This window comes from Neovison vison, chromosome 11 (genome assembly GCF_020171115.1).
Source record: "Neovison vison isolate M4711 chromosome 11, ASM_NN_V1, whole genome shotgun sequence".
In the NCBI taxonomy this organism is placed as follows: Eukaryota; Metazoa; Chordata; class Mammalia; order Carnivora; family Mustelidae; genus Neogale; species Neogale vison.
Genome location: NC_058101.1, coordinates 161,497,195 through 161,511,490, shown reverse-complemented (window position 1 = coordinate 161,511,490; position 14,296 = coordinate 161,497,195). Strand labels below are relative to the sequence as shown.

The 14,296-nt window shown below is 43.2% G+C and overlaps 1 protein-coding gene across 1 annotated transcript in view; it reads left to right on the top strand.

Annotated features, from left to right (window-relative positions):
- DOCK5 (dedicator of cytokinesis 5) overlaps positions 1 to 14,296 on the top strand; it is a 206,866-nt gene that overhangs the window by 185,378 nt on the left and 7,192 nt on the right. The window contains exons 45-48 of the mRNA XM_044225113.1: positions 569 to 745; positions 4,598 to 4,681; positions 5,301 to 5,438; positions 7,277 to 7,443. Coding sequence (XP_044081048.1) covers positions 569 to 745; positions 4,598 to 4,681; positions 5,301 to 5,438; positions 7,277 to 7,443 — 566 coding nt within the window. The remainder of the gene's footprint in view (positions 1 to 568; positions 746 to 4,597; positions 4,682 to 5,300; positions 5,439 to 7,276; positions 7,444 to 14,296) is intronic.

Below are 14,296 nucleotides of genomic sequence, written 5' to 3'. Positions count from 1 at the left end.
CTTGAATATTCTAGTACATCCTCTTATTTCTGACTTCTTTGAACCACAGAACCCATACTAAGGTGACTTATGTATGGTCTGAATGTATGTCTTCCAAAACCATTTCCCTTTTCTCATGGAGGAAGCATCAGGCCTCTTGCCAAGAAACATTCTGGGTGCTGCAGAACTATCTGGGATCAGATAACCTGTTACTCTCTTGTCATTGAGCTTCTAAAAAATCTCCGAGGAAGCTCTGCCTAAAAATCATCATTACAACAGCTCCATTTTTTTTTTTTTTCCAAAATTTCTATGGACCCTTGGTACTAAGAAAGAATCACCGTGAGAAGTGTAATTTTGGGGTCACCCTTGTACTTCGAAAGGAGATTTCAAGTCGCTTATTTTGCAACTTAGCAAAACAATTTTCAGTAAGTATGGTATCCAAATAAATATAACCTTGACAAGCAAAACTTCACTCTTTTATAGCTTGGTGAGAATTTTATACCTTTTAAAAGAGAATGCTTATAATTTTCTTTCCGTCTTTCCTGTGAGCTCACAAAATGCCCTTCCTCTTCCTTGTCCTCTGTCGCAGGAGGAAATCAGTCCCCTGGAGAATGCCATAGAAACCATGGAGCTCACCAATGAGAAGATCAGCAACTGTGTTCAGCAGCATGCCTGGGACCGAGCCCTCTCTGTGCATCCCCTCTCCATGCTGCTCAGTGGCATCGTAGACCCGGCTGTCATGGGGGGCTACTCCAACTATGAAAAGGTGAATCCCGTGTGTCTCCATGCCTCGCCAGTGAATTCATTTCTTATAGCTTCTCTGAGACATTTTTTCACTCTTCCCCCTTTACAAATGGGCAAATGAAGTTAATGAAAAGCGTGTCCTTGACCTCACACCTCCTAGAGACCCTCAGCAGCCCAGACAGGGTCAGGTCACAGCCCGGTAAGGAATCACTGAGAGATCAGTCTCGTATACCTCATCTGGTTGGTTTACCCGCTGTTCCCTCTCCCACTCCCTCTCTCCCCTGAGAGGTGGAGAGCGTACAGGTGGGCCCAGAACTGAGGGTGCTCCAGAGGTGAAGAAGCGTCTGGGAGAGGCCGAGCTGCACTCTAGTTAAAATGAGCTTCTAGAAACGCCCACCCCTACTTGGGGCGCTGTAGGTTGTTTGGACAAACACTGGCCCTGGCTGCACAGTGACATTAGTTCAACGAAGTGTCGTATCTTTTCTTCTGGAAAAACAGGAAAAGAGTGCTCACCAGGTACGAATCCATTGCTTAGGGTTTGGATGTAGCATCATTTAAAATGGAGGTAATGGCAGGGGGCACCTGGGTGGCTCAGCCAGTTAAGTGTCTGCCTTCAGCTCAGGCCGTGATCCCCGTGCCCTGGGATCGATTGGGTTCCCTGCTGAGCAGCGAGTGAGCTTTTCCCTCTCATTCACTCTTCCTCTGTGATCTCCCTCCTTCTCTTTCTCTCTCTCTCAAATAAATAAGGTTTATTTAAAGGTTTTAGAAAAATAAAACCTTTAAAAAAATAAAAATAAAATGGAAGTAATGTATACAGTAGGTAAAATTCAGTTAAGTGCAGTTAATTGAGGCAGGAGTTTTAATTGTTCAGCTGTTTTCAGTGGCTAAGTAATGTTGGAGTCTTCTTGCTGAATCTAAATCAACATTTGGCTACCACACCCCTGTAGGGTAGCCTGGAGAGAGTGAAAGTGAAGGAGGTGGGCAGGAAGGGTGAGTGGACATTCAATGGGCCGATTATCTTATTTCCATTTGTACACCAAGGCCCAAGAAGACCAGGGGCTCTAGAATCAGCCACGCCAGCGACCCATTCCTGGCTTCCCACTGGCCGCTGTGTGCCCTTGGGTGAGATGCTTCACCTCTCTGAGCGCCAGGCTTCATACCTGAAAAAAGTGAGGAAAGTACCTAGCACACAGTGGTGGCTGGTAGCTGAGGAAGGCATTATTTGTGGAGGGGCCATCACGGAAAGCTTGCCATTTAGCTGAGCCTTGCTGAGGGTGGGTTTTCTTCTCCCTCCTGTTCTCTTGGAGCCAAACACAACTGAGCAGGGCACCCAGTGCTCTGTGACTGCTGCTGTAACCATTTTTCCAACAACCATTGTACCTTCTTCAGGCTTATGACCTTCAGCGCCTGGGCAAGGAGTCCACTGGAGGCCACATCTAGTATGCCTATGCCAAGTGTCAGTAATAATCTCCAGTGTCATTACAAAATTCAGTGCAAAACTAGGCTCCAGAATATAATACTTTTTTACATTGTAATAATTTTGGTGTGTGTTTTTTCATATAAGCTAAGCTATCTACTAGTTTTTGTGTGTTTTTCCAAGTGTATTTTTTCTTTCTCTTTTTCTTTCTTTCTTTCTTTTTTTTTTTTTTTACAGAATACCCCTTAACTCAAACTCAGATATGTCAATATCTGTGAATAGTATGTAATTTCATATGAAGGTTTCCCAATGTCATTTTCTTCTAACTGAAATTTTTTGAAAAGGGGAAGTAAGGTATGTAAACTAATAAATTTCAAGACCTTTAGCTTAAAATTGTAGTTTTTACTTTTTTTTTTAAGGTTTTATTTATTTATTTGACAGAGATCATAAGTAGGCAGAGAGACAGGCAGAGAGAGGAGGAAGCAGGCTCCCTGCTAAGCAGAGAGCCCGATGCCATGCGGGGCTCAATCCCAGGACTCTGAGATCATGCCTAAGCCGAAGTCAGAGGCTTTAACCCACTGAGCCACCCAGGTACCCCAGTAGTTTTTACTTTTGAGCCGAAGGCAGAGGCTTTTAGCCACTGAGCCACTCAGGTGCCCCAGTTTTTACTTTTAATTAACATGTATGAGTTTGTGTATTTCTAAACATAAGAGAAAGGTAAACCCATTGATCACCAATGTTCCCCAGTGCAATTAATTGGGGAATTCATCATCACCTACCTATATCGGTGACCTGTCTTTAAATCATGGCCCAGCCGGGTGGCTCAGTTGGTTAAAACCTCTGCCTTGGGCTCAAGTCATGATCCCAGGGTGTTAGAATGGAGTCCTGCATCGGACTCTCTGCTCAGCAGGGAGCCTGCTTCCCCCGCTCTCTCTCTGCCAGCCTCTCTGCCTACTTGTGATCTCTATCTGTCAAATAAATAAGTAAAATCTTTAAAAAAAATTAAAAAATTAAAAATCATGGCCCGAGTGACAGGAACCCAAGAACTGGTTGCTGTAATTCATCAGCCTCTTTCCATTACAAGGCAGGACCCTCCTAAAAAAATTGAATTTCAGAGCTATTGGCTCCTCTGTTTCTTGACTAAACCAATGTTTTGGGAATTTCAGTGCATTTTATTTTACATCAAAAACATTTTTTAACTTTTGAAGATTTAAACTGCTTATATTTGGAAGGTACAGGCAGATGGAGATTTACTCATAGGACTTTTCCCCTCATTTCTCTCTAACCCTCAATCTGGCCGGAGGAAGTACTGTCCGGATGTGCTGTCCTGCTTCCTGTTTATGAAACTCAGCCCTCAGGCCCGCATGTATTCGTATCCCTCCTTTGTTCGTTCACTGGGGCTTCCAGAACAAAGACACACACAGGGTAGCTGAAAACAGTGGAAATAGATTGCCTCACAGTCCCGGAGCCCAGGCGCCTAAAATCCAGGTGTCAGCAGGGTCGATTTCCTCAGCGGGCTGTGAGGAAGGATCTGGTCCTGCCTCTCTCCCAATTTCCAAGGGGTTGCTGCAACCTTTGGCGCATATTCCTAGACTTATAGACCATGTTCTCCTTGTGTCTCTTCACAGTGTGTTCTCCCTGTGTCTGAACTTCCCCTTTCTATAAGGACTTCAGATACACTGAATCGGACACCTGGGTGGCTCAGTAGGTTAAACATCTGCCTTTGGCTCAGGTTGTGATCCCAGGGTCCTGGGACTGAGCCCTGAGCCCTATGTTGGGCTCCCTGCTGAGCCTGCTTCTCCCTCTCCCTCTGCCCCGCCCCCCACTCACGCTCACTCCCTGGCTTTGAAATGAATAGATAAATCTTTAAAAAATACATTATAAAACATTTTCACATCAATATCTCATGTTGTCCTCAAAACAGCCTTTTGGATAAATGAGTAATAAGAAAGCTATCTTTACTTAATACAGGAAAAAAATGTGATACAGCCTATAACAGATGATAGAACAGGAAAACTTGTCCACATACAGCTTGCTAATTTTTTGCTTTTTCCTTATTATAATATCTGTACACTTAATCTAATAAATAACCTTTAGATACTGTCATTGGCCTTAGTCCTTTGAGAAAGTTACTTCACTGAATGTCATGAGTTAATTGGTTTGAGGGGTGTGTGTGTGTGTGTGTGTGTGTGTGTGTGTGTGGTGGTTGTGGAGAAGGTACTGTGATTAGGCATTGCACGGTTCCAGAAAGACCACAAAATAGCACAGACCTTTACAATTGTTCACAGTGGCTTAAGGGCTGTCCAGGAAAGGGGTGAGTATTCACTTAGTCGTTCCAGGTTTAGCAGAGGGAACAGAATACACCTTTCACCCTTTCAGGCCCCCACTCCTCCCTCGAGGGTCAATACACAGATAGGAACGTGTTCTAATTAACACTCGCATGTGCTCCCCTTTTAGGCTTTTTTTACAGAAAAGTACTTGCAGGAGCATCCTGAAGACCAGGAGAAGATTGAGCTGCTGAAGCGACTGATAGCGCTGCAGGTGGGCGTCCTGGGAGGGGTGCGGCCGGACAGGCTTCCGCGGCCCAACGCCAGCATATTCTCTAGGGCTTAAATCCGCAAGTCCACTTTTAGGGTGTTTTGTTTTGTTCTGTTTTGTGACCTTTGGAATCACAGTCTGTCTCATGGTTTGGCCGAGTGACCCTGGGAATAGCATTCTGTTAGACTCTACGTGCCAAGAGGGACCTTCCTAGAGAAGAGACTTGAGTCCCCAAATCAGATTCAGCCGAGACATGTTGGCCTCCGTCTCTCTCTCTCTCTCTCTTGCTACTTCAGTGAACAGTGGGACAAAAGGCAGCCGTCCAATTCAGCCTCAGCTTTAAAACTAGCAACTGCTCAGCCACAGAGAAGCCCCCGGGCTCAGGTCTTGGCTGGCAGCGCTTCCCCAGTTTAGGGCCTGCTTGCCTCCTGTGTATTTCTCTGCATCCTTGACCCAAGGGCGTCCAGTGCCCCCGCCCCCCATGGAGAAGTAGCATTCTCACGTGGTATGTGCTGTGTCTGCCAGTTTACCTGTCTCCCCCACCCATCCTTCCCCAGCCTCCACATCTGAAGGATCCCTCTTCCTAAACCGTATTTCCTTCCTGCCACACCCTTTTCTCCAGATGCCTCTGTTGACGGAGGGGATCCGCATCCACGGGGAGAAGCTCACAGAGCAGCTAAAGCCGCTGCATGACCGCTTGTCTTCGTGTTTCCGGGAACTCAAGGAGAAAGTGGAAAAGCTCTATGGTGTTATAACCCTGGTAGGCTCTAAGTGGCCGGTTGGCTTTTTCGGTCTCTTTGACTTTTTTTTATATTGAGGAGTTTTTCATGAGTCAGAATAACAGAGGCAGGGCATGGAAATGCTGGGGGCAGGGAGGAGAGGATGTGGCGCGCTTTCGGTGACCTTCTGACGCTGACATGCTGCACAGGGGATCTTGGACTTGAGTGACTATCCAAACCATCTGGAAGGTTTGTGAAAACACGGATTGCTGGGCCCCAGCTCCAGAGTTGCTGATAGGAACTCTGGTGGCCTGAGGGTTGGCCTTTCTTACATGCTCCGGGGAGCCAGGGCGGGGATGTGCTGAGGCCGCTGCTCTGGGCTCTCAGTGCCTACGTGCTCCTCTACTAGCAGCTGGGGCATTCCTGCTCCCAGACCTGCTTATTCCTGTCCTGTCTGGCCCAGTTCTGTGTTTTTCCTAGTCTTTGTTTTTCATTTTGATAAAAAGTTTCCACCATTGACACCTTTGAAGGGGAGAAAGAATGGCGGTGATGTGTGTTTCACAATGCACGCATAGCTGATTTCATCATTTTTTCTAAGAGTTCCAACACATTTCTCCCAGGGACGGTTGTCTCTTTCCTGAGAGGTTGGATGGGTTGGTGCGTGCACTCCATGACCTTTTCTCTCTGGGCGCCTGGCTGGCTCAGTTGCAAGAGCATGCAACTCTTGATTTTGGGGTCGTGAGTTCAAGCCACATTGGGCATAAAATATGCCCATGTTAATAAAAAGTAACCCTTTCTTTCCAACAGTGGATTGAATGTTTGGATCCAGCTTCATTTTTCATTTTTCCTTTTTTTTTTTTTTTAGACTTATTTATTTGAGAGAGAGCACACACACATGTGTGCACGCATGGGGAGAGGCAGAGGGAGAGGGAGAGAGCAAGAGAAGCAGACTCCCTACCGAGTGCAAAGCCTGAGACAGGGCTGGGGTCCATGACCCTAAGGGCGTGACCTGAGCCAAAACCAAGGGTCAGATGCTGAACTGACTGCACCCCTGCAGGTGCCCCATTTCTGCTCTTTTTAATAGGAGTTCACCTGGCTTTCTAGCTATCTCACTCTTGAACCCCTGATTTTCAAATTCTTTCTTTGGACCAAAGCCCTGAATTTCCTTTCATGTCCTCCTGCCCCCCCATCCCACACCTCCATCTTCATTCCCTTTTCCTCCGGAGTATCTTTGTGATCATTGCTTCTAACCAGGTCCTCAGGCATGTCTAACCTCCTGACCTACTGCCAGTTAAGAGCTTTTTCCAAGGAACATTTGTCTCTACACAGTTCCTGATGGAAAGACTGTGACGTTCACCTAATGACTGGTTTTTATGAGATCCAGGCCAGTGTTTCCATGTAGACTTGGTACAGTGGCCTACTGGGGCAGTCAGTCTTGTGGAGACATTTCTAATGAAAGTAGATCGCTGTTCCTTTACTTCTTAAGATTTACCATTCACTTCGTAAGCATCAGGTCTATAGTTTGAATCTAAAGCTTTCTATTCAGCCAGCATTCTGGTTTTTTTAGTGGCTGAAAGAAGCTAAAGTAAAGAAGCAGACTGAGGGTTTTGCGGTTCTACTGGGGGTGAAGAACAGCTTGCTTTTCCTCTCTTATGTGACTGGCTGCGAATGAGGGGGAATTTTTCTCTAGTCTTAACAAGGTAGGCTTAATCTAGCTGTGTTCATAATTAAGAATAGTAGGAGTTGCAGTATTTAACAAGTGAGGCAACAGTGGGTACCCGCCAGTACAAACAGCACCGGCCACAAGCGGAGGGGGCGTGAGCCAGTGTATGGGCCAAGTCCCAGGCCAGCTCACCGTGAGATACCGTGTGTCCCTCAGCCGCCCACCTTGACTGAGAGGAAGCAGAGCCGCACGGGGTCTATCGTACTACCCTACATCATGTCATCCACGCTGCGGAGATTGTCCATCACCTCAGTGACTTCCTCGGTCATTTCCACCTCTTCTAACTCATCCGATAATGCTCCTTCCAGACCAGGATCTGATGGGTAAGGGTTCAATTTTTAATTGCTGGGAAGAGGGGAGGGCAGGTTGTCTCCTTACTACCCTTTGCCTTGTGTCACCAAAGGAGCATGATTCATGTGGACGCATCACCCTCATAAGGGCAGTGATTCAGAATATGTGGTGCTTATTCTCTGGATCATTCTCATTGTCTTCCTCATGAGGAAGATCATGATTTACATAATAATAATAGTTATGACAGATGGGATCATAATCCCCCATCTTCCTGTCACATCCTGTCACCCACCCTCTCACATCTGATTTTTTTAATCTGAATTGATTTTCAAAAGTAATTTTAAAATTTATACTTATTCTATAAATAGGTAATATAATTACATGATACAAAATTCCGAGATACAAAAGAGATCACTCATGAAAAATGACCCATTATTGGTCCTTGACTCCTACCTTACCAGCACCCCTCTATGGAGGCAAACGATGTTAGCCTTCAGGTTCTTGGTGCCTTTCCAACAGCTCTTCATACATATGCAAGCAATACCTAAATATATATTCTTCCTCACACTTTCTTTTTTGTATGAATGGAAACGTAATAATTTCTTTAGCTTGCTTTTTTTACTTACTATGTCTTGAAAATCATTCTACTTCAGAATGTCAAGAGCCTCCTCTTTCCTTTGAGCCGCAGACATCTTGTGATATGGCCGTGCCCTGACCCTGACACGTTCCACGGGTGCCAGTTGGTGGATGTTTAGTTGACGTCAGCCTTTGGCTGTCACAGCAGGGTGGCGGGACAGAAGCTTAAAAGCAACGTGTTCTGTAAATATACAAGTATATCCATATGAGGAAAATTCCAGAAGTGAAATTGCTTTGTCGAACATTTATAGTTGCAGTTTTCGAAATTATTCCTAGACTGACTTCTGTAGACATTATACCAATTTAGAGTCCTGTCAGCAACATAGAAGGGTTCCTCGTCACCCGCACACCCCAAATTGTGCATTATCAGCCTTTTTAATTTTCGCCAATCTGATAGGTGGAGAGTATTTTTGTGGTATAGGGTTTCATTTTGGTTTGGTTTTATTTCTCTTGTGTGAATCTGAGCTTCTTTGCATTCTTTAGTAGCTGTTTGTATTTTATGTTCTGCAAACTATGGTGAAGTATTTTGGGTACATGTTTCTGCTGCGTTTGCTCTGTCTGTAATATTAGTTGAAATACATCCTCCAGTTTCTCCTCTGTCTTTTGACTTTGCTTCTCATTTTTTATTTAGTTCTGCTGATTTTTTTTAATACAGTCCAATAAATTAATGCTGTATTTCATGACTTCTGGATTTTATATTATGATTAAAGGCCTTCCCCACTCTAAGGCTGCAAATAACTAATTTTAGAGTTTCACTCTTCACCACTATATCTGATTCTTTGAAATTTATGAGTATAAAATGTGAGGTATAAAGTCAATTTTTTTTTTTTTAGCCACATAACTACTCAGTTTTCCCTGTAACATTTAGTGAGCAAACCATCTTTTCTCTACTGATTTGAAATGTCAGCCTCATTACAAAATCAAGTTCCTGTATGTATATAATCTATTTGCAGACTCCCCGCGCCCCACCATTTCTTTGATCTCCCTGGGTGTTCATGCACTAGTGCTCTGTGGTTTTTAACTACTGTAGATTTGAAAGGCTTTTCTTTCTTAGTTATCCTTTTCAGAATTTATCTGGCTACTTTTACTCATTGCTTACTTGTGGATTCACTTGTCTGGAATCTTACTGCTATTTTTACTGGGATCATGTGAAACTTCTGGACTAACTTTGGGAGGACTGATGGCTTTTTTATGTCGAAACTTTTTTGCCAAAAACATGGGCTGCCTTCTCATGTGTTCAAATTTAAGATATTTTGAAGGACTGAATTTGTAGTTGTGTTCTTTCTGTTTAAAAATACTGTTTGAAAACAGTATTTTGCTAATATATACTTAATCTGTGTACACGTAGAAATTTTTCAAAGTACTAGAAACTTAAAAGAAAGATACTTATCACTCAGAAGTAACCACTGTTAAGGTTTAGTTATAGAATAAGAAAAGCATATATACATTTTATAGAATTGGAAAAGCGTCATAGGTACCATTTTATGACCTGCTGTTTAATTTAATATACACGATGAATATTTTTTTTTCTTTAGAGAGAGGGCGTGTGTGAGCAGGGGAGGGACAGAGGGAAAGAGAGAATCCTCAAGCAGACTTCCCACCAAGTGCAGAGCCCTGTGCGGGTCTCTGTCTCACATCCCCTGCGATCATGACCTGAGCTGAAATGTTGACACTTAACCGACTGAGCCACCCAGGTGCCCTAATTACCATTTTTGATGGCTATCTATACCATCGCATCCTACGAATGTGCCATAATTAAGCCTTCTCTTAGTATCGAATATTTAAGCTGTGTCATTATTTCTGGACAGATAATCATCAAAGTTCATTATGAATTTCATATGAAATCATTTAGCCTCTCTCAATATAAAATGCAGTTTTATTGTTAAGAATTGTACTGAGCGTATGTGTACAGATAGCTTTCCAGTTACTTGGGATACATTCTCATATCCTTTCTTGAGCTCTTTTGGTTAAGACCAGGTATAGGATACATTTTCTAGAAGCATACATTCCGTAGTCAGAGGACAAAATTCATTACAGTTCTGATGTCAAACAGTCCACAATATGCAGTGCCACGTGCAATAGGAGGCACGTGGCAAGAGGAGTATTTGCACTATTTTTAATCCTTAGCATAATAAATATTAGATAGTCCTTAGTTCACTTATTTTTCTCTTTATATTTTTTATTTCTTATTAAGAGATCCTACCTACTCTATGGAAAACATAAAAGTTCTGTTCAGTAAGACTCTTCAGTAAGACTCATTCAAAAAAAGAAAAGGTTTGACACAGCTGTTGAGCATTAGGGCACCATGATTGCTGACGGGGCAGTAAGCAGAGAACCGGTGAGCGGGACCCTCTTCATGCCGCGACCCTGGCAAGGTGGCTTATTGACCTTGCCCAAATTTCCTCAGTGAGTAAGAAGCCACTGATACTATTTCCTAACGTTATTTCAGATGTTTCTTTAAGGCATCTGAAACTGATTACCAACTAATGACCCCGAGCCTCCCATTCCCAGTGTCATGTCACAATATTCATGAATACTTTCATGATGATTGTTGGGGGTGCCATCGGTTAAGGGCCAGTTCTTTATCAGAGGAAAGCGGAACATATCCATCCTATCTGGCAAATGGTAGACCAAGGCACAGAAAGAGAATTACTTTTTGAAACACAGCTCTTTGTGTTAAGAGAAACCAGAAGGCCAACTAAGTAGAACACCAGCAAAGTTGGGGCCCCAGAACAAAATTGTTTAGAAAAAAACTAATCTTTGTTTAGAAAAAAACAAATCACTGAAGTAATCATTATAAGAAAAAAATGACACGACCCTGGGGGAACCACATTGTAGTCACTAGAGTTTAGTTTGATTCCTAATTAGGCCCTAGTGAAACTCACATCTTTGACAGGCAACCTGGTGACCCACAGCCTTCATTTGTAGTCTCTGAGGCAAAGTCATAATTGATTCCATAGAATCTGGGGTGGTTGTTTTCTTTCTCCCTGACCAATTACTGTTTGAGGTGATCTTGTTTGTTTGTCTGATTTGGCTTATTTGGTTTTAAGAATAATTAGAGTCTTGGGGTACCCGGCTGGCTCAGGCAGAGGAGTGTGCAATTCTTGATCTCAGGGCTGTGAGTTTGAGCCCCATGTTGGGTGTAGAGATTACTTTAAAAAATAAAATCTTTTTTTTTTTTTAAAGATTTATTTATTTATTTATTTGACAGAGACAGATCACAAGTAGGCAGAGAGGCAGGCAGAGAGAGAGAGGAGGAAGAAGCAGGCTCCCCGCTGAGCAGGGAGCCTGATGCGGGACTCGATCCCAGGACCCTGAGATCATGACCTGAGCCGAAGGCAGCGGCTTAACCCACTGAGCCACCCAGGCGCCCAAAAAATAAAATCTTTTTTAAAAAATTAAGAATAATTAGTCTTTCTTGGAATTTGGTTCTATGATGTTTCTTTAACCAGTACAGATTTAAGATAAATAATAGCGAGTGCCTTCCCCATAAATATATTAATAATTGAAAAATACCAGAGGGGCATCTGGGTGGCTCAGTGAGTTAAGCATCCAATCTTCTTGATTTCGGCTCAGGTCATGATCCCTGTGTCGTGAGATCAAGCCCTGTGTTGGGCTCTATGCTAAGCAAGGAATCTTGCTTAAGATTCTCTCTCTCCCTTGGGTGCCTGGGTAGCTCAGTCGGTGAAGCATCTTCCTTCAGCTCAGGTCATGATCCCCACATCCTGGGACTGAGTACCCAATCAGGCTCCTGCTCAGCAGGGAGTCTGTGTCTCCCTCTCCCCCCCTTAGCCCCGCTTGCACTCTCTCTCTCTCTCTCAAATAAATAAGTAAAATATTAGGGAAAAAGGTGTCTTTCACTCACTCTCCTCTATCCCTCCCTGCCCTTCACATGCTCTCTCTCTCTAAACAAAAAGAAAGAAAGATAAATATAAAAAAACTAAAAGCCCATACATGCAGTCTTTTAAAAAGCAATAGAAAAGGAGAGAATAATTTGAAATGAAAAACAAAAAAACACTATCTACAGGCATTTCCCAGTGTGACTGCATGGGCTCAGCATCAGTCAGACTTCCCTGGGACTTTTTCCCCTCACCTTCACGGAGCAAGGCACCCACGCTTTGCAGAAAGGGGGACCATGCACATTAAAAGCTCAAAATGGTTTAAGAAGCATATCAACCAAACAGTGAATGAATCCAGTTCAGATCTTTACTCAAACAAGCCACTTCCAAACGATTTATAAGACATCAGGAAATGTAAGCACTGGATGTTCAGTGAAATGAAGGAGTTATTTCTTTTTATAGGACTTATGATGGGAGCGTAGTTATGTTTTGAAGTGAGTCCTTGCCTCACTGAGGTAAACACTGAAATATTCATGAATGAGATGATATAACATCTGATGGCTGCCAAGTGATCCAGTGAGGGGCGAGGAATGTGACTTAGGTGTACATAAGGAAGCAGACTGGCCGTGAGTTACCATTATTGACACTGAGTGGTACACACATGGGCATTCTCTTCACTTTTTTACACGTTTGAAATTTTCCATAATAAAATGTAAAAAAATCTTTGCCCCCTCCAAATATCTTAATATTTGAATATTTAATAACTTTTGACATGAACTTTTTAAACTTACCTGGATTTCCATTTCATGAAATGCCTATTTATCCTTTGACGATTTTAAAAAATTGAACTACTCATTCTTTTGTTTATTTGTAAAAGTTTCTTATATATCAAAGATATTTGCCATCTAACATATGTCCAGCAGATAGTTTTAGCTTACTAAGGATGCTTTCTGCCAAATAGACTCTTCTGTTTTATCTTTTTTATTATTATTTTTTAAGATTTTACTTACTTATTGGAGAGACAGTGTGAGAGAGTATCAGAAAGAGAGCACAAGCAGGGGGAGTGGGAGAGGTAAGAAGCAGGCTCCCCGCCAAGCAGGGAGCCCCATGCAGTACTCTGTCCCAGGACCTGGGATCATGACCTGAACCGAAGGCAGATGCTTAACTGACTGAGCCACCCAGGCATCCAGAAGCATGTATTTATTTATTTATTTAAAATACTAAGAACCCATCTGTGTTTTTATGTTGTCTTACTTCATGCCACAGCTTTTGTGTGTGTACGTGCATGTGTTTGCTGTGTGGACTTTATCTTTTTTAGAGCAGTTTTGAATTCACAGCAAGATTAAGAACGTACAGCAGAGCGGTATCTTCATTACCACTGATGGACTCACGTTAGCACATGACCGTTGCCCGGAGCTCGTAGTTGACGATAGAGTCCCCTCTTGCTGATGTACGTTCTGTGGGTTTGAACAGATGTATGGTGACAAGTATTCACCATTGCAGTATCATCCAGAATAATCTCACTGCCCTGATAATCCTCTGTCCTCTGCCGATTCATCTCTCTAACCTTTCTGTTTTTATGGAGCAAAACTCTAAATTTTTAATCAAACCAGGGCTCACTGAAGACCCATTCAGAAGCTCTAAGCAATACCCACCGTAAAGGTCTCGTATCTTTTTTAATCCTCCTAGGTTACATTTTGCTGCAGTCACTCCCTCTCTGCCTGTCCTCCAGCAGCCCTGCTCCACGATTTGAGAGGAGGCTGTGTGCTTCATGCTGTAAGGGCAAACGCCTTGTCTTACATCCCTGCATCCTGCCTGCAGCCTGTCCGTTCGGAGATTTGGTGTTGATGCAACACTGCAGACTCTACCCCGGATACCAGTTTCGTCAGTTGTCCCACTATGTATCTCCTACAGAGCAATTTCTCGTACAGAACCTGTTGGGGTCACGTGCTGCTTTGGGCCACACCCCTTTATTCTCTAATCTAAGTAGTTTGGTCTTTCCTTAGTTTGTCTTTCATTGTATTGACGTTTTTGAAGATTACAGGCAGTTGGTTTGTAGAATTTCCCTTTGGGTTTGTCTTACATGTCCTTGTGCTTAGGAGTCAAGTTATAGACTTTTGTGTCATGTTGTGTCTTTTTCTTTTTTTTTAAGATTTTATTTCTTTATTGGGTGCCTGGCTGGCTCAGTGGGTGAGCCTTCGGCTCAGGTCATGATCTCAGGGTCCTGGGATCGAGTCCCACGTCAGGCTCTCTGCTCTGTGGAGAGCCTGCTTCCTCTTCTCTCTCTCTATGCCTGCCTGTCTGCCTGCGTGTGATCTCTGTCTGTCAAATAAATAAAATCTTTTTAAAAAGAAAGATTTTACTTATTGTCCCCATTTCACAATAAGAAAGTTGAGGTATGAAAAGATTT